This window comes from Papio anubis, chromosome 13 (assembly GCF_008728515.1).
Source record: "Papio anubis isolate 15944 chromosome 13, Panubis1.0, whole genome shotgun sequence".
Taxonomy (NCBI): Eukaryota; Metazoa; Chordata; class Mammalia; order Primates; family Cercopithecidae; genus Papio; species Papio anubis.
Genome location: NC_044988.1, coordinates 94,864,416 through 94,888,799, shown reverse-complemented (window position 1 = coordinate 94,888,799; position 24,384 = coordinate 94,864,416). Strand labels below are relative to the sequence as shown.

Here is a 24,384-nt window from a genome sequence, read left to right as displayed (position 1 = left end):
TTTTCCCTTTTCAATCTTAGTTTTTGCCATGTGTGAAATGGGGGTAATAATATTTACCTTTTAACATTCTATGAAAGTGTCTGGCCTATAGAAGCATATTCTAAGTGGTAGCTTCTCGTAGTGTTTTATTATTGTCATTATTATTTATTTTGCCTATTGCCCTCTCTCCAGGTCCACCATCTTGAAAGTATTAAACCAGATCACTTAGATTATGGGGTGGCTCTCCTGGCAAAGTTCCACTTGTGACCACAATGGAGACTTGTCAGGTAGACATGAATGATGACAGTCATACAAGTATCTCCCTGGTTGTTGGAAGTGAGGCGACTGGAGGCTGGGGCATCGCTTCTGAACACTTCCAGTGGCACACATGGCGCCCTCTGGTGTAGAGTCGCATCTCAGAGGGGCTTCTAAAAGAGATGATGTCAAAACATTTGTTTCTGTCATCAAAGTTCAGTCTTTATCATTATAACCAGAAATTTCATTAATTAGTCCTAAGGAATTTTGTGACAATCAGACAAACTGCCCATGACTATTATATCATGCACTGAATAAACCCATTTTCTCATCCTACGTAGATTACACAGGTATGTAATTGAAGACCCTCTCTCCCTCCTTACAAAGCAGGTGTCACTGTCACATTCTGACAGCAACAAAACCCACACCTAGCAATCCAGAAATTCTTTCTTCCTGAAACATTCTACTGCCAAGAGTAGGGAGGCAAACAGCACACCCTGTATGAGTATTCAAGTGAGCAGCTGGATTCTGAGATGGGTAAATAATTTATTTTATTTCACCTGACTAGCCAGGTTCTTCAGGTCCTTCCTGACGCTGATGGATGGTCGCCTCCACCTGTCCATCCTGTGTCAATCAGAAGAGAGATTTCACTTGGTCCCTGTGGCAACATCTTTTAAGTGGAAAGTGAGTGTGTGTGGCATTTGCCCAGCCTCCCTGCTGATTCCACAGAAAACCACTTGTCCACGCTGAATTAGCGGTAGTAAGAGCCGCAGCTGAGGATTGGAATCCCCTGGCTCTGCAGTGCCACCACAGTTGCTTGTCTTCTGATGGGGTGGTAGTGGTCACTGTTCCATTTGTTTCTGAGAAAGTCGGGATGAGAGGCTCAAATTTTGACCTGCAAGACCCAAACTTAAATCAATTTTCCACCAGACTTTTTTTTGTTTTTTTTGTTTTTTTTTGAGATGGAGTTTCGCTCTTGTTGCCCAGGCTGGAGTGCAATGGTGCAGTCTCGGCTCACTGCAACCTCCGCCTCCCGGGTTCAAGCAATTCTCCTGCCTCAGCCTCCCAAGTAGCTGGGATTATAGGCATGCACCACCACACTCAGCTAATTTTTGTGTTTTTAGTAGAGACAGGGTTTCACTATGTTGGTCAGGCTGGTCTCGAACTCTTGACCTCAGGTGATCCACCCACCACGGCCTCCCAAAGTGCCAAAGTGCTGGGATTACAGGCGTGAGCCACCGTGCCTGGCCTCCACCAGGCTTTTCTATGGCCGAAAAACTCCTTTAATGAAACATATGACACAGTTGTCATCTTTTAAAATAACTGTAATAAGAAATAGAATTTTTACAAAGCAGTTATTATCAAGTGCTTACTGTGTGCCACGCACTTTGCTAATCGTTCTCTTTGCATGCACTGGCACCTGAAATCAAAGCACTATTATTAGATAGTACTGATTTTGTCACCATTTTTTATATGATGAAACTGGGGTGTAGGAAAAATCTAGTAAATCATCAAGCTGGATTAAGAATCCAAGACTGTCTGAGGCTGAGTCTTGTGCCTAACTACTGTGACTTGTGTGCAAATCATTGTGCTAATTCTCTGTGGAACTATGACAACTTACAATACACCAAGAGCTTTCTCCGTGATAACCTCATTTAATCCGCACAGCACATTGATATTGTTGTTCCCACTTCATGACTGAGAAAACTGAGGCTTGGAGGAGTTTGGAAGAACGTGGTTTATGTAAACCACTGTGTTGAGAGGTACATAGCTATTACTTAGTGCTAACTCTCCCACACCTCAGGCATCAGATGTACGGAGAGTTCCAGGAGAACTGAGGCAGAAACCCAGTCCCATATGCCAGACCCAATTGCATACCACAGGTGCCAGTCCACAGGTATCACTAATAATTCACCCCCAGCCCAGGCAGGATGGCTCACATCTGTAATCCTAGCACTTTGGGAGGCCAAGGTGGCAGGATTGCTAGAGGCCAGAAATTCAAGACCAGTCTGGACAAAATGACAAAAGCCTGTCTCTACAAAACATTTAAAAACTTTAGCTGGGTGTGGTGACGCATACCTGTGGTCTTAGCTACTTAGGAGGCTGAGGCAGGAGGATCCCTTGAACCCAGGAGTTCAAAGCTGCATTGAGCTAGGATCGTGCCATTGTATTCCAGCCTGAGTAACAAAGCAAGACCCTGTCTCAAATATATATATATAAAGAAAAAATAACTCAACTGCACAAAGGAAGTGATTACTTCTAGTTGGCCAGTTCCTAAACTTGTGCATATTCTTGCTCTTCTCCCACCCCTAGTATCTGGAGATGGATGTCCATGTACTGTGATACCCTCCTCCTCTTTCCTTTAGATGTGGTTCATCAGCCACCTCAGAATCCGTTCCCACACAGTCCTATAAGCAACCCCTACCAGTCAATTGAAGGTAGTTCTTAAATTGAAATCTCTTTGCCATTCCTGCTCTGCCAGCCCAGAATCTTACCAAAGTCATCATTCCAAACCGTTCCTGTATTTCTCTAAAACATTCTTAGAATATTTCATCTTGTCTGCTTTCCCTCTGTCGGTCCTAAAAAGTACAGATGTCCTTCAAGTGTAGACCTTACTTGAGATTCTACCAAGTTGAGGTTATTTCCATTAACTTGATCTCCCATGTACCTGATCCTGTGTGCCTGACCGCTTGAGGGAGGTCGCACACTGAGATATGTGCTACCCAAATGGGCCAAGGCTGGTAGGAGGAAGTAAGTTAGGGGAACATTGAAACGGAATGGGTCAAGCGGTGAATGCAGCCACAATCTAGGAAACCCATAGTATATTATCAATAAGTATTTGTTGGCTGACTGGCAGAAGCTAAATTATAATGCACCAGCCAAGGGAATGCACAGAAACAAATACGAGAACCATGGCAGAGAGGACCAAGACATCCCCACAGTGAACGCCTCTTACATGCAGAGCACCTCGGAGCAGTGGGTCTGACCCTGAACATGTGTCAGAGTCACCCCGTCCCTGGCCTCATCCCAGGCCTGCTGGCTCAGTATCTCCCCTAGATTGTGGTGTTTGGGGGACACAAACTCACAGTATTGAAAGGACTTTCTTACCCCTTATCTCTCTGTCCAAGCTTGTTCTTACTGACTGGGCAGGTCAACCTGGTTTTTCTGATGCAGTCTCACGCTGAGAAGTGATTTGATATTTGCACTACTTGGACTTACTTGGTTCATTTGCCTCATTTATCAGGGTAGACCCTTCCCATGTCACCGAAGGGATTTGTTACTGAACACGTAAGATACCATGAATTCCATCTTATCAGCATCGCATCTATAACCTAATAAAATAATTCTGTGTAGGGTATACAGAGTCTGTATAGGATTTATAGATAAATGATAGAAAATGACTTCTACCAAAAGGTTCCATGGTTACTTCCATTACCTTTTCATAAGACTATCCATTATGTATAATCATAAGACTTGTGATTATGGTAGTTATCAAAATATCAAGTGCAATACCACATGTCCTAGAGAAGGCAAAAAGGTTTCATCTCATAAACTGGCTCCAGTCAAGTTTATAACGGCTGCCCAGAGCATTATGCTGAGGCAGCATCTCCAGCTGTGTCTGAGGGCAACATAAAGAAACTCTGTGATTGATTAAAAATGTCTGCCCTGGGCCTGAGCATGATGAGAGGCAGCATATTTGCCATTTCTTGTCTTCCCTGCCTTATCTTTCCTACCGCAGTTATTATTTAACCCACTAGTCAATAACCACAGGCCGGCACTCAAAGGAAGACTTTATTACAGTGTTATTTTTGAGAATACAACATGCAAGCTTAAGAAACACGGTAATAGCACAAGAGTGAGTGAAAGCAGCAGCAGTGACCTGGACTGCCTCACTCCTCAGGCTCACTCTCAGGCTAAACATGGTTCTGGGTGGCCGCATGAATAAGATATTTTTCCTTGTTAGTTTCCAGTGAGGTACCTGCGGAGTACAGTTCAAGTAATCACATAATCTGAATGTGTATGTTCTTAGGAAGTGGATTGATCTTCCACGTTTCCATTTCACTTCCCCATTGAACGCTAAGGAGGTGCCCCTCTCCATTCCAAGACACGATCAGAAGGAGGCGTGGGTCACATTTAACTCAGAAATCCCTGGGTCCATTGAGTAATTTGAAGATGGCAATTCTAATATTAAATGATTGTTCCATCCCTGTTGTGACAGCATTTCCTGAACCAAACTTTGGAATTGACTTATACTAATGAAGTGATGAGGCAGAGGATGCATGCTATCAAGTCTGCCTCCAGAAAGCTCCGTTACCACTTTCGCACTAAATGTAGTGATTGGCTTAGGGAAAAATCACCTAACTGGGAATATTGGAAACACTGGGGGCTTTTTCTGAGGCATATCTTCCTCTGGCTCCCTGCTCCCAGAGCCACCCTTTTGAGAATTCCTGTGGAGTAGTCCAGGGTTATTAATGACAATGTGTCAGGTTCCTCAGATGGCTGAGAAAGAATTGAGAATTGGAAGAAGTTGAGAAGCACTGGCGTGATAGAATTAATGGGAGTCAGATTCATGAGAGTTCATCCAGAGTTCTGTGCTCCTTTGATCACTTCCTCATCTTTGGCACCTGAGCTCCAACAGCACAGCAGGGCCTGAACATGGGGACGATCAGGTTTTCCCCACTCTACAAGTGATACTGTAAATTCTCTTAGGGCCTACTGCTTCCTAGCTGACTTCATAGGCTCACCTGAGGTATCCATTTACTGACGGAGTATTTAGTGTGGTGATCTAACTGTCCTAGTGCAGAATCTTTGTAAATGCCTTCTCTGCAGAGAGAACTTAGCATGCATCCAAGGTCAGGTCTTTCTGGGATTAAACAGTACCAGGTCTCATTTCATAAGCTCTGCCCTGGTGCTGTGTCCTGTGCTGACTGCTGCTCTGTGTTCGTTTGTGTCCAGGCCACTCCTTGGTTTGCATGCCAAGCCTAACAGTCTAGTCAGGTATGCTTGGACTTGTCACTGAGTCTCTTACTGACCACATATTGGAATTGGCAGCTTTTAGCTGTGGTTCCAAACCGTTTCAGAATGGTTAGTCCTTTGAATGAAACCAGTGATCCTGGGGCCTAGAACTCCCACTTGATCTCAAGAAAGTAAAGCTCTACTGGGTTTCATTTTAGTTGTGACCTGAAATATGGTTTTGTCATCTATTTTGGGTGCCTTAAATTGCTGGAGAGAGCGCTTTTTTGTTGTAATGCATTTGATCAGTGTGTGAATACGCAGTACTCCTGCATGGCGGGTGAGCTGGTCTGTTTAAGCCCTGGCCTGGTAGTATGGGAGGATGAATTATGGTTATGGCTCTGTCGTTAATGGGTGACATCAGACAAGTCATGTCCCAGCCCTGAGCCTCAATTTCTTCATATGGAGAATGAAAACCCCAGACTAGGTGATCTCTAAGGTCTCATTAAGCCCAAACAGCCTGTGTGTCTGATCTTGTGTGTAAATTCAGACAAGTTTCAAAGACTTCCCTGACCGCTCTGTGGATGCTATCGATTGGCTGTGTATATTCAGCAAAATCCACTCTGGCAAAGAGTTGTTCAGTGTCACTCCCTAGGGGCTTTTCCAGGCTTTCATAGGCTCTAGGTAACCTGAAGACAAGAGGAGTGAAGAATTGTATAAAAAGCTGCTCCAGGATTTAACAGCAGTGGGACGTTTGTAGCCTTAGATTCAAAGCTGTAGGAAATTAATGAATGAACCACAGCTTATGATGTCTAAGCAAATAAACAATAACAGGAAATACACTAAGACATGGAATGCTAAATGCCTTAATGTTTGCCAAAGTGGTGTTTTAGCTTTTTTAAGGTGGTATTTTAAGAGTACCATAGGGCAGGTTGTACCTCCCAAGACTCAAGCAGTCTCCTCTGGGACAATAGGAAACAGCTGGCAAGTCAGAACTCACCAGACAGCTAGACCTGGACTTGAACCACCAAGCTCTCCAGTTTACTAATTTGATTCACCATAGGCTAGTATACCATTTCATCTTTCTGGGGGTCATCCTTAATAAAAATCTGAGTGATAATTGAGCTCTTACGTGCCAATGTGTGCTAAGTTTTTATGTACTTATGCCATTCCATCTCATGACACCCAGGGAGTTGGTACTGTTGTTACCCCCATTTTACAAAGGAGGATTCTCAGGCTCTCCAAGGGAGCAGTGACTTTGCCCAGGATAACACCAGTGAGGATGTGCCAGCACAATCAGGGCCTCCAAATTGGTGGCCTGGAGACCCGGTAGGATGAGGATTCCCTAGCACAAAAGTTTCCACAACTCCAGGTCTGAGAACATTCTTCCTGATTCGAATTGAACTCTTGGAGGTTGTGGGGAAGAGAAATGCCCAATGACACTTGGTGGTGGGAGGTTACTGGGGGGATTTGTGGGGATGAAGGCGCTGGTCTCCCCAGCTGGATCCTGGTGCTCCCAAGGCTGGAATGCAGAGAAGGTCCCAGGGAAGATTCTTCTCGCCTCCAATCCTAGGGCCGGGCAGGTCCTTTATTCACCTCCCTCTTGTGGCTCCCTGAGCTCCCCAGACTCGACCCTCATCACTGAGTCTGTGTCACATCCTTAACCCAGTGCCTGACTTCTGATAATAATCGTTAGAAGGAGTAATATTTGTCGCTAGCTGTGTAACAGGCACAATGCCAAGTCCTTGTCATGCCTTATTTCACCTAATCCTCACAACAAGCACATGAGGTATCTATTATTATCATCTACGTTTCATAGAAATTTTTCCGAAGTCACGTAGTTAGGAAGTAGGAAAGCTGACATTTGAACAGAGGACTTTCTGACTCCAGGGTTCCTATCCCTAAGCCCCCTCTAGTGCTGCCTTCAAATGTAAGGTGGGATAATAGTGCCTTGCTGATTAGAGGTATTCTAAGCTCTCAATAAGCCGCTGTACACAAAAGGACCTAGTGTGGGGGCTACCCAGAGTGGGCGCTCAGTCTGTGTTAGAAAAAGATGCTACGCAGTGCTAATCTCCTTCTATGGAAATCTTGGTTAGTTAAAGCAGACAAGGGTCTCCTTGTGATAACTCTAAAGGCTTGCACAAATAGTTTCCCCAGAGAGCTGTATACACATTAGAGTTGCGTTTTTGTTTATTTTGAGCTGTCTTGTTAAGGAAGGATTTATATGCTGGCGTTGATGTAGGACAGCAATCAGGCAATGTTTTCTGCCTTTGACAGTTGGTGTGATAGTTTGCTTCCAGTGAAGTTTGACTCACTGTATCTGGAAGCTGTCAGAAGTGGGAGCATGAAAAGGTCATGACGGATGGCTGTGGATAAGTGGTTAGGGGAGAGAGCTGGTAAGGGAGACAAACTGCCTCCCTTGTTTCCAGGAGAAGGGGCTGACCCTGGCTGCTCCCGGCCAGCCCCCGTGTTCTCTTTTTCCGCACCTGCCAGAACTGGAAAGAAGCCTGCCGGGCTCCGCTTCTGAGAGGGGCAGCAGGTTGGGTGTAGTGTAGCTCATGAGCCCTTCCCAGCAGCACAGCCCCTGGCATACCACTAAACTGCTAGAAGTTCTGCTAGAGAAATTCTGCTTAAAAAAAAAAAAAAAAGTTCTGCTAAAGAACTGCTAGAAGGAAGCATTCTTTCATTAAGGATCACTTCACCATTTCAAGACTTCAGTATACTTATCCTTCCTCACATTTTAACAGTCAAGAAAGGATACTGAATTCTGAAGTGGAAATCAAAAAGTGTCAGCTTTTAAAGTGATGTTTGTTTTTATTTTTGGTGAAATGTTTATTTTGGAAAAAATACAGAAAAGGAAAGGATATAATTCTACTAACCAGAGTTGACTACTGGTACCAGTTTTTGGAGCACATCATTTTGATATCTTTTTTTATAAATGTTTTTCCTGTCCTTTTCACTTACTATTGTGTTATAAGGATTTTTTGAGTCAAAACTTTTCATGGTTATGTTGTATTTCGTCATTGTCGGATCAATCATTCCTCTATTATTGGCCACTTAAGTTGGAGAAATGTGAATGTAACAAAAGCCAGTTTCTCTTATTTCCTTGGAAATAGATTTATAATTTGAATTACTTAAAACAGTACATACGTGACACTGTAAGGAGTGCCTCCGCCATTCCTTAAATGACTTTACGCAAAAACTTTAGCTGAGGATATCAAAACTGTGCTCGGTGGTCAGAAAGAATATTGATTGGATTTCATGCTCCAATTTGCCATGTATGAACAAAAAATAGATGTGTGCATTTATTGGCATTTGTGAACATTTATTTGTTCCTTGGTGAAAATTGAGAGGAGATGGGGAACTGCTTGGGCAGAACTCCTTATTATTAATACATCTTCTGACTCACGGCTGAGGCTGTGCAGAGCAGCAGAAAGAACCAGGACTTGAGACCCAGGTAGCTCTGGGTTTGAACAGTGGCTGTTCCACTTAGATGCTCCCTGACCTAGGCAAGTACCTTCCCCTCTCCTGGGATATGTTATGTGAAACATTTGGCACAGTTCTTGCAGAATAGTGTAGTGGCTGAGGGGCACATTCTGGAACCAGACTTCCTGAGTTCAAATTGCAGCTTTGCCACTTACCAGCTGGGTGATCTTGGGCAAGTTACTTAACCTCCCTGTGTTTCTGTTTCCTTTTCAGTAGAGTAGGATGAACATAGTAGCCAACTTCATGAGGTTATTAAGAGATTTGAGTCCGTGTACACAGTAGATTTCTAACCATGCTGGCACATTGTTGATGGCCGTTAATGTTAGCTGTTATGTTAATACTGGAAGTGCTCAGTGAATGGCGTCTATAACTAGCGTCATGCCTGTTGGGCCTAAGGAGAAAATTGTACTGAATGATCCCTGGTGCCCGAGCCAGCTGAAGCAGAAACAGCAGTGAGCCCACCAGGGTTGCACCTTTGCTCTTTACCTAGGCCTTTGCCTTAAGGAGTCTGAGCCATAGGGACCATGCGTGCAGCAGCCTTCTTCTCCCGGTGCTGTGCTGTCACAGGGAGACAGTGCTGCTTCTGCCTGCAACCCACTCACTCCCTTTAGCATAGAGAAGTGGCAGTGACAAGTGGGGTACTACCCAACCTCCACACTTGTGACCCCACTAGCCAGGCTTCCACAACCTCTTCCCCCACCCCTCATCACCGCGGCGATGCCCCAGGAACCTCTCTGACTCCCTTCTCCCTCACACCGTGCTCGCAGTCATTTGCCTACTCCTAGTGCTTTTGTCTTTAATATGCTCATCCCCATTGCACCCCAGCCACAAATGTCCCTGCCCCTGGCCTGGGCTGTGTCACCTGCCTCCTCACTGATCTCCCCTCCACCAAGCTAACTCCTCCTTGTAACCAGGAAGACTACCAAGGGCTCTGAAGCTAAGGACAGAGAGGCCTCTGTTTGCCTCCAGGCTGGATTCTAGGCCTCCTCTCTCTCTTCTGCAGTAGGTGTGTTCTCTTCCTGGGGGTGCTCAGGAAGAGGGCTCCTCCCGTGGACTGCCTCAGGCTGAGGGCTGCCATGTGGTAGCAGGAGCAGATAGGGTGCTGCAGTGCTGCCTGCGCTGCCTTAAGAAGCTGAGACTTACACAGGTATTAAGAGGGTAAGATTATTTAATGTACAAAAGGATTTTTCCCATCAGGAAAGATTCCCCTACAGGTTCCTTTAAATAGTGACTCCTCTAGGCAGGCAAGTGTTTTACAGATCATTAACTACTTGACTGAAAGCCTACAGGGCAGAGAAACTTAAAACTAAAGTGTTGGGAGCCCCTGCCAATTACAGATCAATCTAAAATGAAGATAAAGTAGCTCTGGAACTAGAAGTCAGTGGGAAAATGTGATTCGATTCAGAAAAAAATCTGATTCACATGCAACTTTTTTGGAACACACCAATTGTTGAAATGATATTCCACCTGTCTGCCCATCTTGAACCTATTGCTTTCATCTCCCACATCTTCATCCCCAAGCCCTGGTCTTGGGGTTCCCCTCTGTGAACAGTAACTGCACAATAACCCCAGGAAAGGGCGGCATTGGGAAAGTGTTCTGTGGCTGTGCAGAGCTTAGGCAATTGATGCAGAGATACTGCTGGTAATGGATGAACTATACGGTAACAATTTGCAGATAAAAATAATAGAAGTTAAAGTGTACTTTACATGATAAAAGAAAGATGAAAGAGGACGAGAGTCTGTTACATCTGAGATGGTTACAAAAGTCCTGCTTTGTGAAGTAGGCTCTGTTGAAAAGATTGATGCAATGGGGAGTGACCTTGGCTTGGAGCAGGAGCTGGTGATGTATGTATGAGCATCCCTCTGCTAAATGGACCCAGATTTGTAGCACTAATATACATGGGAGCCCAGAACCAAACTCAGTACAGCAATAAATCAACAGCCACTTTGGGTGTCATTTCTGGTTTATATTCCACTATTGTTCTATCACTTTAATTCATGTCACTATCATCTTTTCATCTGGAACAGTTTTATATAATTTTCCAGTGGAGTTACCTGACAAATCCTATCAAATTAACAAGGTACATTAACAGTATTGACTGACTACGGCTTCAAGAATTGCAGGGCCATAGAACAAAATTTTAAAACCATGTCTCTGGTGATGATTTTTTTTCCCCATTCTTTCTGAGAAAAGGATGTGGAGCATGGTTTATTTTCACATAAGAGATATGCACATTTATTCTGCTCTGCTCATTTTGACTTTTATAAATGTCAAAATAAGAAGTAGAAGGGGAACACACATACATACATACATACATACACACACACACACACACACACACACACACACACAACCGACAACCATGGCTTCGGTATTTCTTTCAGGGAACTATAGAAATGTCCAGATCTTTAACAATTAATGACCAAATTGGAGGCAAGAGTGTAACTGGGTAGTCGTAATCTATTTTAACTGAAATGTAATAAAATTGGTCTCCTGATACATTCTCACCCTCCTGAAATTATCTAGACCTGAACGTCCAGAGTCAGCTGGACTTACGACATTATGCCTAATTGAAATATGGTGTTCCTGAAATAGGTCTAACGACAAATTCCAGCATTCGATTAGTAAAAAATACCAATTGTTCATCTTTACCAAAGACCACACATACTGACCAGGGTACAGCAGCCATCTCTGCATTGTCTCCCCTGGAGGCAGCGGAGGAGCCTCGACTGTAGTCTCTCTGCACACAGTCTTCTGCCTTTGTCTAGCTGGTATTTGGGATTTATTTATTCATAAAATAAAATATAAATGAATGAAGCGTGTAGCAGACCTAATCACTAGGATTTTGTTTGTATTTGTTTTTTCAATTTTAAATTTGCTGTCAGACTGTGGTTGGGGTGTATGTGTGTGTGTGTTTTATTTTGGGGGGAGGTTAATTGAACTGTTTCTTTTATCTGCTGCTGCTTTTGGCTTCCTGAGTTTTCTCACATTTTGTTCACAAATTTGAGTGTGATTCGTAGGATGAAATATGTTAACTATGTCTTTTCCGTTTTACTATGTACGTTTGGTTATTTTAATTATTTCTTATATCTTCATTTTGCTTTTTTTCACTTTGACCCTGACCTTTAAACTATGGCCTAAAAATTAATTACTTTTAAGGTTCCATATGGGGCCCATTGTAGAAGGCATGTTAAAGGTTTTTGTCTCACTTCATGAACAGATTCCTTAATTTTCAACGAAAGACGAAAAAGAGCACATCTAGCCTAGATGGTGTGTGTCGGGCTGAGCATGTACTCCTCTGTAGTACCGGAAAAGTGGTTCCTGTGCATTTCCACACTTATTCCAGGGCCCCTCCCATACCTGGCATTTCCTTTGTTCTGCAAACACCTTTATTCCCAGTCACTGTACAACGTGTTGTCTTCTAAGCTCTAAAAATGAAATCTGAAGTGCCAGTATTGAGCATTCTGGATTCCTGTTATAAAGTCTTTGTTGCGTAAAGCTCACACCCAGTGCCGAGTCTCTCCCTCAGCAGGGGGGCAGTGACCTCTGCAGCCTGAAGCCAGGCTCCAAGACTTGAACTTGAAAGGTTTTATGTAAGGGACCTTTTAATCCTCCCGTGACTTCCCTTAAATATAGGTTGGGCAATTATTTAGTGTCACAGAAAGGAAGAGTTATTTTATTCCCCTATTTGTAGTGTATAAGGTTGTTTCAGATCAGAAGCTGTTCGTTGGTAACTTAGCTATTTAAACATAGGGATGTTACAGATTTATCTGTCCACCCCAGATCTTCTTAAATGAGAACAACTCAGAGCATCAATCAAAACTGTTTTTTAAATAAACCTGATAGTTATTTCTTTACAATATAGAGATAATGTATGGCTATACACAGCCTCTCTGTGCTGGATCCATGTTATATCTAAGAAGGCTTGTTTCTTAATACCTTCTCATATAGTCTGGGGAGGTTCCCCACCCTCAACTCACCCACCCAGGAAACCAGACTGTGCAACTTGTGTGTGCCATTTGGAGTGTCCGTATGTTTGTCTCAGGAAGCCCGTGGCATTCCCCAAAGCCCTAAGAAAGAGCTCATGTTCGTGCAATTTCAGATTTATAAAACAGGTCAAATGATTGCCCTGCAGTCACTTACACCTTCTACTTCTTGTGGTTTCTTTTTTGTCCTCCCCTTGGCTTACAGGTATCTCTGGAGACAAAGTAGAGATAGACCCTGTTACGAATCAGAAAGCCAGCACTAAGTTTTGGATTAAGCAGAAACCCATCTCAATCGATTCTGATCTGCTCTGTGCCTGTGACCTTGCTGAAGAAAAAAGCCCCAGTGAGTAGTCCCTTTTATTTATGTCTCCTTTCTCTCTTTCCCTCTCTTCCCTTCTGTGTGCTGGGTGCCAGGAGGATATATTGCCACCGTGTCCTTTTTTCCTTGGGTCTGTTTTAATTCATTACCAGAAATTTCTTTTAATCAAACGGGATTGTATTATGGTGCCCAGAGCCTGACACGTGCCCCCATCCTGTTCGGTCTTGATGGCAGCAGAGAACCTCGCAGCCCACCTCCTGACCTCAGCAGCCCAGCCCTGGGAGCTGGGGGCACAGGGCCAGATTTCTGCTGGGAATTTGCACTCACCAGAGCCCTCATTTTACTTTGTGCTCCCTTCCCTTTACCATTTGGGGGACTTGACCAGTCAGACCTGGATCTGCCTTCCTTCCCTGTGAGATGGAGGGAAGCTGGGGATTTCCCAAGGCGGCGAACGCCTAGATTTAGATATATCCATCATGCCGGAAGTGTCAGCACACCCCAGATTATTGGCAGCTGCATGACCTACTAGCTCATAATTAAACTCTTGCTTGGTCCTACAGAAGAGATCACTGTTGGGCTGGCATTCCTCCGCTTAAATTATCAAAGTAGATACAGTCCAGTTATGTATTTTGGCATATTATACTTTTGCAGTTAAGTAATTGGGTGTAGCATTTAGATTAATCACTTAATCATTTTTAGGACTCCAGTCCTGTCAAGGGGCAGAAAGGGCACATAGATCACACTGAAATTCCTCTGTGAAAGAAAAAAATTTTAAACTATGTAAGGGTTCGTTAGTTACCTAGAGAACACTGTAAGATAATGGTTCTGGCCGGACGCGGTGGCTCAAGCCTGTAATCCCAGCACTTTGGGAGGCCGAGACGGGCAGATCGCGAGGTCAGGAGATCGAGACCATCCTGGCTAACACGGTGAAACCCCGTCTCTACTAAAAAATACAAAAAACTAGCCAGGTGAGGTGGCGGGCGCCTGTAGTCCCAGCTACTTGGGAGGCTGAGGCAGGAGAATGGCGTAAACCCGGGAGGCGGAGCTTGCAGTGAGCTGAGATCCGGCCACTGCACCCCAGCCTGGGCGACAGAGCGAGACTCATCTCAAAACAAAAAAGATAATGGTTCTAAAAGTCTGGCACAGACAAGCATTATCTGCAAAGTCTGTTTAAAATGCAGTTAGTTACCTAGGGCTCACCCTAGTAGACTGTGATTCAGTAACTTGGAGTACAGACTGAACATCTAATTTTTATTAATTCCCTGTGTCCAACATTCACTAAATTTGAGAACAGATGTTATAAGGAATTACTTACTCAAAAGGAACAATGAGAAATATAAAGGCCAGCAAGTGTTTATAATACGATTCAAGTTTTTGAGATAACACTGACTAAGCAGGAGCCTAAAGGGGGCTGATAGACTGGGCACATGCCACATTGCTTCATTTATGGGTGGGTGTTTAATTTTTTGTCAAACTCTGCTGGACTACTACGTGTTCAACTCATTTGCCTACAGCTTGGCAAAAAGGGAGAACATAGAGGGACACAGGGGAAGGAGGAAGGCCATTCTACTCCCTTCCTGCCATTCCTGTCATCCCAGTGAGGCCTCCAACTCTGCAAGAGGCTGTGAGAAAAGTGCCTGCTGCTGGGGGGCCTTGCCTCAAGGTTGCTGGATTCCCTCTGCCTTTGGATAAACATCTTCTTCCTAATCCTGCTCACTTCAGCTTGTCGGCCAATAAAGATGTCATTGTTCTAGCATCTTTCTCTCCAAGAACTGAGGATGCTTTGAAAAGTCACATTTTATAAATTCTCCATGTCTCTGAGAAATGAAAGGTAATCACTTCTGTGTTGCATAAAGGGATAAGCTAGAGTGGAAAGGTTAGGGAAAGAACTAGATGCAGGATTCAGGTTTTTTCCTTAACAAAGAGGCTCACTGCATCAGTAAAACACTGCCTAAGTCCCTGTCCCCTATGGCAGTGCTTTTTAAACCGTGTTCCTCAGAACTCTAGCATCTCAGAGGGACCTCAAGGGTATGGAGGGAGGTTGGGGAGGACTGGGCATAAGGCCTCACCTTGAACCAAAGGAACTCTACTTAGTTGTAGACACAGTCTTGCTATGTTGCCCAGGCTGTTCTTGAGCTCCTGGCCTCAGGCCATCCTCCTGCCTCAGTCTCCCAAAGTCCTGGGATTACAGCCGTGAGCCACCACTCTCAGCCAGAAAAAAAAATTTGAAATAGGCTTACAGAATAAAATGCAGACTGTTCAGCATAGCCTTTGCAGACATTGACAAGCAGCTGACCACGCTAGCCTGATAGCCCATAGTTTCCCATCTCACATTTGGGCTGTGGTCACTGTAACTACTTGCACACGATGCATTCTGTGCTGTTCCCACTGGCTGGAATGTGCCTTTCGAACCTGACCCCTCTCTAACTTACAAACATTTCCACCTCCCCGTACTCAGCCTGCTCATTTTTCAAGACCCAGTTCCAGTGTCAGGCTCTCTCTGTTCACTTTGCCCCCAGGAGTTTGCACATGCCTCTAGGAATACCCCTTTGTTCTGCATTTATCTATCGAAGGCCCACCCGTCCCTCCCACCTCCATCTCCATACCGAACTGACTGACTCAAGAACTGGCTTCTGTGTCCTCACTCCCTAGCACAGAGCCTGCAGAGTCGTCCTCACTGAATGTTTGTTAACTGAAAACTGAACTTAATGAAGCCAGAATTTAGAATCCAAAAGTTATTCCACATAATTTATGTTGTAAAGTGCCCAAACAAAGATGTTTTAAATGAATCGGCTTGATGCTGTGTGTTTTATGATTTCCAGTATCTTCATCAAATTAATTCAGTGACTCAATCTAACAAGTTCATCCTCAGACCATAGAATTAATCTGTGGGGTGTCTTCTGTTTCTTTATTATTTAAAGGATTAATGGTAACCCTTTTTATCTTTTGTGTCTGTTGAACCTTAGAAAAAAGTTATTTTAACATCACTAAAGAAATGAAAGTCACTATATTTCATAAGTTTAGCCTGTGATTTTTATCAGCATAGTGATGTATGTTTGTAGCTGAGTTTACATCAAAAATTATTCTTGGGGCCTTCTTGAATGAATTATGGCAAAGAGAGAGAGTCTAGAAGTAGATAAGGTTTTTGATTTCTGCAATATATTTCCTTTTTCATGTTTTTATCTCTGGTAACACAAGTGTCTTGCCGAAGACTGGAACGTGTGACCAACTGGAATAATTTAGTTGTGAAAACAGAGCAGATGTGTTATTAAACAGCTTTCTTTACAAAAAGACATTAAGTGTAGGGAGGATAATGAAGTTGTCCCCAGTCTTACTTGAGACATGTTTGTCAGAATTTTGAACAGAAAAGAAATGGTTTTTAAAACCTTCGGCTGTGGCCAGTGTGCAGTGTTTATTGAGAAAGCCGCTGTCAAACCATTAATTTGGCCGTCATAAAGCATAGAACTTAAGTTTAATTGACGCCATATCCAAAAAGTGTGTGAATAGCTGACTTGGCAAAGAGACTGAGCATTTGAGGGGCTGCAGGGAAATACATAATTACACATATTGCGGACCGGAGAGACCCAGGCTCAGAAGTCGAGCTTCGTAAACAACAGTTCTGTGGCTCTCTTTCCATTCCCCTCGACTTCTGCCTCTTAGGCTGGGGTCTCAGAGGGAAGATTTATTGCTCTGTCCCTGTGAGTGTTTAAGGACTTGAACTTAATGACTAAATAGATACATGCCTAAAAAATTGTACATATAAATTTGGATTCTTAAAAGAGTTATTTGAGAAAATCTGTCTATCACAAGCCTTGACAAATTAAGAATAAATCCTGCCTTTCTAGATTTAAGGAGAAAAAAATCATGCTGCCATTATTCAAATTAGTGATTCCCTCTGTCAGATTTTGCTATTTTGAAAGATGTCATAAGCCCCTAAAAGGTGAATTGATTTTAATTTATTATAACTGGTCAAGGATGTATACAACACATACAAGAGGAGAATGTTTCCACATCAGAAACTACCATGTTTAAATTTTCTTAGGGAAATAATTTTCCATCCTTATATACATCTAGATACAGGCTTTTTTTTTTTTTTTTTTTTTTAAATGAGACAGGGTCTCACTATGTTGCCCAGGCTGGACTCAAACTCCTGGGCTTAAGCGATCCTCCCGCCTCAACCCACCGAGTAGCTGGGAATACAGACATGCTCCACCATGTCTGGTTCTAGACACAGGCTTCGAATGCTGTGGCTCTCTTTTCAAGCACTAGCCTCACATTCCTACCCTGAAACAAAAGCAAGGGACCTTTCTGTGAAGCTGGTACCCATCAGAGACACTCAGGCTGTATTTCAGAACCAGACTCAGCCATGCCAGATCTGGTTTCATCATAAGAAGGTTGTGCAGGTTTAGAGTCTTTAAAGGAAGCAGCCTATCATTAAGAAATCAGATTTAAACCTTAATAAAGTAGCTGTCGTCTTTATAGCTGAAAAGAGCGCTGTATCTCAATTAAGTATAGATCATATAAAATCTTAAGGAAGCAACATAATAGAGGTAACCTGATTACATTCTCTTGGAATAGTATAATTCAAAGGAAATCTGATTCTGTTCATGCTGGTTATGTTAGGGGATTTCTTGTTTTGTTTTGTTTTGCTTTTTGTCTAAAACACCATTTGGATGCAAGATAGGAACTCTTTGGGGTTAAGAGTTAACCACAGCTGCAGGAGACTGGTAAACCCTTGTGACTGGAACCTGCTGGATATTTGAGATGAGATTCAGTTAAGGCTATGAGTTAAATGGGCTGGGCTTATTGGTGACCTACCACTTAAATGAATCTTTCTTTTCATAAGTACTTGACAAGATCTGTAAAGTAGTGTATTTAATTTACTAATTAAATTAAAGCTACTGAATAATGATTTGTCCACATTGATTTAGCTTAAATAGAAAAGATCAGCATTGTTTTGATCTTCAGCAACCTTAATGGCCAAGCCAGTTAGACACAAAGGCCTCTAGTGTTTTATAGGTCAGAAGGACATAGGTAAGCCCAGGCTGTAATTGAATTGCCTGCACTGCACCCTGCAGTCGCAGATTTCCTTTGCCTTCCCGTTCCATTGTTGCACTGGGACTTAAGAGAATGTTAACGCGGTAATAGGCACAGGGCCTTCCCCATTATACGTCTTGCTATCGAGCGGTTCTGCATGACTAGTTAAAGAAGATGGCAAGAAGATTAATGAAAGCAAGGCTAATACAGAAGGGGGTACTTTTGCAAGACTTCTACCGAGGAGATATTAGAGCTGAACCAGAGCTTGGCTTTTTCTTTATCCTGTGACCTTTGAACCTGCCTTACTGTTGAGAGCTGCCAGGGAAGTCGACATTTTGATTGATGTTGGTACACGAGTCAGTCTTTCCCGTTGAATTCCACATCTGCACGAAAATAGCTTTTCCAGCAGAATTCATACTGGCTAGAAGTGATAGCCAAATTGATGGCTGAAATGCTTTTATGTAGTTTTCATTTAAACTAAGGGTATTTGATGGTTTAATTCAGTATCCAGTTTTCCTAGATTACACATATTCACTTACATGTTTTTAATGGGTTCATCAACCCATAGTGAAAGACCAGTATTAAGAATGTTGATAGGTTTGCAAACAGCTCCAAACAGGCTTTATGAAGAGTAAAAGCAGTCAGTCATCAAACAAACCCTGAGGGCTCAGGGAAACTGACTTCGAGGTTTATGTAAACAAAGCAAAGCTGTTTTTTGGAAAGCTATAGATGGGCTGGTCTGAAATCTCACCTCTGCATCCCACCTTAGCCCCAACTCAGAGGCTGTCTTGATCCACCCAGATGCTGGGTTCCCTAAACTGGCATTCCAGCTGCAAGGGATTGTCATGCGCCACTTGTAAGACAGCCTTGTGAAGGTACAAACTTCTTCACATGTTCTCACTGATTTTGTTACTTGTTTTAGAGCTGCAGGCCTCACACGTATTTGTGTGGCAGAATGTGCCAGTATGTGCATCCTCTACCCCAAGCCCACCCCCAACAAAGGAGAGAAGGGAGACTGTGGCGGAAGGATTCATGCTTGTTACTAAAATCACCCTGGGCACACCCCAGCCTATCCATCGGATCCTCGCCACCTGATTTCTTTCCCCCTATTTGACACGGGTAGTTCTAGCAGAGAACACACGGGTGTGTGCTCTCGCTCACTCGCTCATTCTCTCTCTCTCTCTCTCTCTCTCTCTCATGTGATAGGCATTCTAGTTCCTAAGGGAGGAGATAACCAGGAATTTTGTCATATTCTTGAGATGCTCTCACAAAATGTGTGAAAGAGGAATGAGGATGACTTTACTTGCCTTTGGATGGAAGAGCTACAGCCCAAAGGTGGCCCTGCTGGTGCACTGAGGGCCCAGTAGGTGAGGCACCTGCAGTTATACCCCAGTATAACTGGAGCTGCAGCCCAGGAAGGCTACAGCACTTCCTCAGGCCCTGTCCACTCCCAGGAGATCCAGGCACTCCAGACATTAGGTGGACAAGTTATGTTGTGTTTTTATTCTCTAACAAGGACTTATTTCATAAGTTCCAGATCAAATACAGTAAGTACTGCCTGATTACAGAACACAACGGACTCTCACATATTAATGCCCCAGTTATTGAATTGCCTTTTCATAAGAGTACTCTGGAGCACAATCAGGAGCAGGCAGCGCCTCATCCTTTTAACAGATATGTTTCCTAGCCCTATTAAAAGGGGTCTTCATCTATCCTGTCAAAGGAAGTCTGCTGGGGTTTTTTAGTTTAATTACACTATCCAATTAAAACTCCTTGCTGCATTTGGATGCGCCTCTCCTTGGGCCTGAGTGGATATGACATTTACAAGGCTCGCCTTTCAAGCAGACAATAGTGTGATTGATGAGGTGCACATTCAATGAAGGAGGCGAGTGCCTGTGGAAGTGCTGCTTAGTGCATTTTGATTTATTTCTCATCTCCTTCCAAAACAAGGGAGTGCCGGGGAGATGGGTTTAGGCAACCGAGGGGACCACCACAATTTTTCCAAGTGTGTGGGAGGGAAAGACTTAGAGTGCACCACAGGATAAAGATGGAGAAAAACTGTAAGCAGACAGCCAGCTTGCATCACCTGATGTTGAACTGTCTTCTTAGGTTCTCTGACCCAGTTTGGTTTCCAGTAACCTCAAGCTGCAATCTGCTATTAAACACGCAAATCACTGAGCTTTCAGGGAACAGTTTGCCGGAGTTGGATAGCATTGGCCAGGCCTCTGAGAACTCAGCCAAGCCAACGTGTGTCCCATTGACTGACGTGGTCATCATGAGCTGACATCTGACTTGTACACTAGGCGTGCCTATTTATTTACACTCCCTGCATCCTCCAGAAATCCAGCAGCTTTTGTCCAGTCGTCACCAGTGCTTGATGACTTTCTCTAATTCTGCCTAGGCACAGTGAGCGTTGAAAAGTGCCTCTGGAATTTGGAGTCAGCCAATAGCAAGTGTGGCTCTTCAAAAAGGGGCATGGGGGCACAGTGGAGAACTCACAGTTGTAGGACAAGGGAAACCCAACATCTTACTCTTAAACTATTTCTACTTACCCTCAGAGTATGATAGATGGTACCAATGTACTTGTCTGTAGTTCCTAGAAAAAAAGGTGTTTTGATACAGTGGGCCCTGGAAGGGTCAGCACTCTGAATGTAGGAGTCAGAGGATTCTACTGTGGCCCTGGACAGTTGATAAGAAGAGCACATCTCCCGTGTTCGTCATCAGGCACTAGAGTTGCTCATAGGGGACGTTATGGGTATGTTTACAGAATGTGTAAGAATGTCTATGAGGAAAATTGATTGGTGCTGAGATACTCAGTGAGTTTTCTTACATTCTCTGTAAATTTTCTTCATTTTTCCCTTGGATGTATTAATAAATAAGAAAGAAAATTTGCTTGTGTTGATTGGAATATTGATGTTTGTTAGAGTAGAAAACATTTTGAGGGTACCACCTTTTGTTTTCCTCCTGGGAGAAGCCTCCTTTTTGCTATTAAGTTTTCACTTAATTGTTGACTTGGGCTTTATGGACTCATTGTAACAAACAATTGCTTAGGTAAAATGAAAAATTTGTATATATTTGCGTTTTCTTAGATTTTGATTACCATTTTTTCAAGTTCATTCTTTCTTGATTTTAGTATCAGAAGAGATCCTAATTGAGAAGAGGGTAAGGGCAGGGGCTGTTCCCTACTGAAAAATTCTGTGTGAAAGATTTCTCAGCTGGATAAATGATGGGGATAATCTGTTTTCCCTTGCCTCCTGCCAAGCTCCAAATTGTGTTTTCATAATAAATAAATGGAGAGCTTAGATTTTAAGTTATTCTCTTAGACATGGAAAAAGTAAGCCATAGTTACATGAAAATCAAAATGTGTATTGCTTACAAGACTCCATATGCAACTTCCAACACATGGTACCTGCTACCAGATTAGCCTTTCTATCATAAGTGATTAGAAAACTGAACAAAATTTAAAAAACCACTTTTGGACATTAGAAAATATGCAGTTCAGGACTGTGATCGCTGAGAGAAAGGTAACAAAAGAGGTGAGACTGATGATCACCTCAGCTTTTCTCCAGAGTTTTGCAGGAAGAGAGAACCCAAGGAAAGTATGACAGTCTCACTGAGCTGGAAGACAGAGATAAGAGGTGGAGGAGGCTAAATCAACTGAAATTTGCAGTGTAGAGTATGGAAGGAAGAAAGAGCTCTAGAAAGAGCCCTTTGAATCTTTCACTGTGTACTAAACTATGCATGTCTGCAGTGGGACCTTGCAAGGCTGGGCACACAACTACTGGGGAACTATAAACTAGAGTTCTGACTAACCAGAGTGGAGCATCCAGGACATTTAATAGTGATTCCAGGAAGGCCATATCTTAGGAATAGGACTAAATTAGCCATAGACTAAAGACTGCTCTAATCTTTGCCAAAACCTTAAAAGGAATCTTGGAAGGATCAAACGGATCCACAAATAAATTAGCTTCTACCAGAACAAAGCCCAATACTCTAAAGGGCAGCACAATGCAGACACCTACAGTGTAATATTGATAGTGTCCAGCATTCACTTAAAAATTGCTAGACATGCAAAGAAGCAGAAAACTATGTCTCATAACCAAGGAAACAATCAATAATAATAGAACCAGAAGAGTCAGAGGTGATAGAATTCACAGAGAAGTGCCTTAAAATCTCTATTATAAATATGTTCAGGGACTTAAAGAAGAACGCAAAAAGAAGAAAAATTAAACCTGAAAAAGAACCAAATGAAAATTCCAGAGCTGAGAAATACAATACCTGAATCAAAAAATTCACTAAATGGGCCAGGCACAGTGGCTCGTGCCTATAATCCCAGCACTTTGGGAGGCTGAGGTGGGTAGATCACCTGAGGTTAGGAGTTTGAGACCAGCCTGGCCAACATGGTAAAACCCTGTCTCTACTAAAAATGCAAAAATTAGCCAGGCCTGGTGGCACATGCCTGTAATCCCAGCTACTCATGAGGCTGAGGCAGGAGAATCGCTTGAACCCAGGAGGCAGAGATTGCAGTGAGCCAAGATCACACCACTGTACTCCAGCCTGGACAGCAGAGTGAGACTGTGTCTCAAAAAAAAAAAAAAAATTCACTGAATAGGAACAGATTAGAATGATGATGAAAAAAGATCAGTGCATTACTTATCTATTGCCACAAAACAAATTGCCCCAAAACATAGGGGCTTAAAACAACAATAACATTTACTGTCTTACAGTTTGGTGGGCCAGGTATCCCACAGCTTAACTGAGTCCTCTGGCTTGAGGTCTCTCAAAAGGCTGCAATCAAGATGTCAGCTGGGACTGCAGTCATCTCAGGATTTCATTCAGACAGGTCTTCCAAGCTCGCTGAGTGCTTGCTGGCAGAGTTTACTTCCTTGGGAACACCCTCAGTTCTCCAAAGAGAAGCTTACATGATGGAGCTGGCTTCATCAAAGTAATCAAGAGTGAGAGAGTGCTAGCAAGGAATAAGTTACAGTTTTCTATAACTTATTCTCGGAAGTGACATCCCAACACTTCTGCTGTATTATTCGTTAGAAGCAAGTCACTAGGTCCAGTCCACAAACAAGACAAGGGCATTACACAAGGGCATGAAAAGCAGAAGGTAGGATCATTGGGAGCCATTTCAGAATCTGCCACAGTGAACTCTATGACAGAACAATAGAAACAACTATTCAAGGCACAGAGAAAAAATGGATGAAGAGATTAGAGCCTTTGGAGTCATAGCAAGTGTTCTAACATATATGCAATTGTAGTCTTGGTGATGGAGGGGAAAAACTATTCCAGATTTGATTAAAAATATCAAACCAGCAATCTTGGAAGCCCACTGAAAGCTAAGCATGATAAACTTAAAGAAAACCACACCAAGGCACATTATAATCAAACTGCTAAGAACCAGTGATAAAGACAAAAATCTTAAAAGCAGCAGAAGAAAGAAGACATATTACATAGAGAAACCACGGTAAGAATGGTTGCTGACTTCTCATTAGAAATAATGCAATCCAGAAGACAATGGAATGACACCTCTAAAGTGCTAAAAGAAAAAAGTCTCAACTTAGAATCCTATGTTCAGTGAAAATATCCTTCAGAAAGGAAGGTGAAATAATGGCATTTCAGGCAATCAAAATTTGAAATAATTTGTTGCCACTAAACCTTACACTGTGAGAAGTGAAGGTCTGGAGGGGAAAATTACCAGAAGGAAACCCAAATCTGCACAGAGAACTAAGTACACTCAAAGTATCAGTTACCAATGATATGGGATGAACCAAGAAAAAGGGAAGGAGCGAGAGAGACCTTTTCCAGCAGGAATTGGCACACTGTGGCCCACTGGCCAAATCCAGCCCACCACCTGTTTTTGTATGGCCTATCAGGCGAGAATAGATTTGACAAATAAACATTTGCAATTGATGTGATGATAGAGAACGCTAATTTTGGATCCCATTTAAGTGAAATGTTATTCCCTCAACCAAAGGGGGAAAAAAAAAAAAAAACTACTTATTAGTAGATCTGTATTACCCAAAAATGTATTTGATGATTAAATTTTGAATTTTGTCAATACAAAATGTGGAATTTTTTTTCTCTCTTCTTATGTATCTACAAAGTACCCTCAATTTTATCTCTTGGTCCATAAAACCTAAAGTATTTACTATCTGGCCCTTTATAGGAAAAGTTTGCTTGTCTGAGAGTGAAGGTGAAAAGGGAAGCAAGGGGAACCTCCCCCATCAGACAGTGTTCCAAGTCCTTTATACGCATTACTTAATTCTTGCAATTCTGTGAGGTTGTATCTACACTTGTTACATCATTCTAAGATTGTTGGACTTCCTCTTAGGATTATGTAATCCTAACGACAACTTGTGAGA

At 42.9% G+C, this 24,384-nt stretch overlaps 1 protein-coding gene and 1 long non-coding RNA gene across 2 annotated transcripts in view; one reads left to right on the top strand and one right to left on the bottom strand.

The window, feature by feature from the left end:
* MAPKAP1 (MAPK associated protein 1) overlaps positions 1–24,384 on the top strand; it is a 266,192-nt gene that overhangs the window by 224,056 nt on the left and 17,752 nt on the right. Inside the window, 1 exon segment of the mRNA XM_021927651.2 lies at positions 12,866–13,003. Within this exon segment, the coding sequence (XP_021783343.1) occupies positions 12,866–13,003 (138 nt within the window).
* Positions 789–22,789, bottom strand: LOC103878514. The gene is made up of 2 exons (XR_638742.4): positions 22,742–22,789; positions 789–1,129 (listed from the first exon to the last, which is right to left on the bottom strand). It is a non-coding gene; the product is annotated as an uncharacterized LOC103878514 (long non-coding RNA).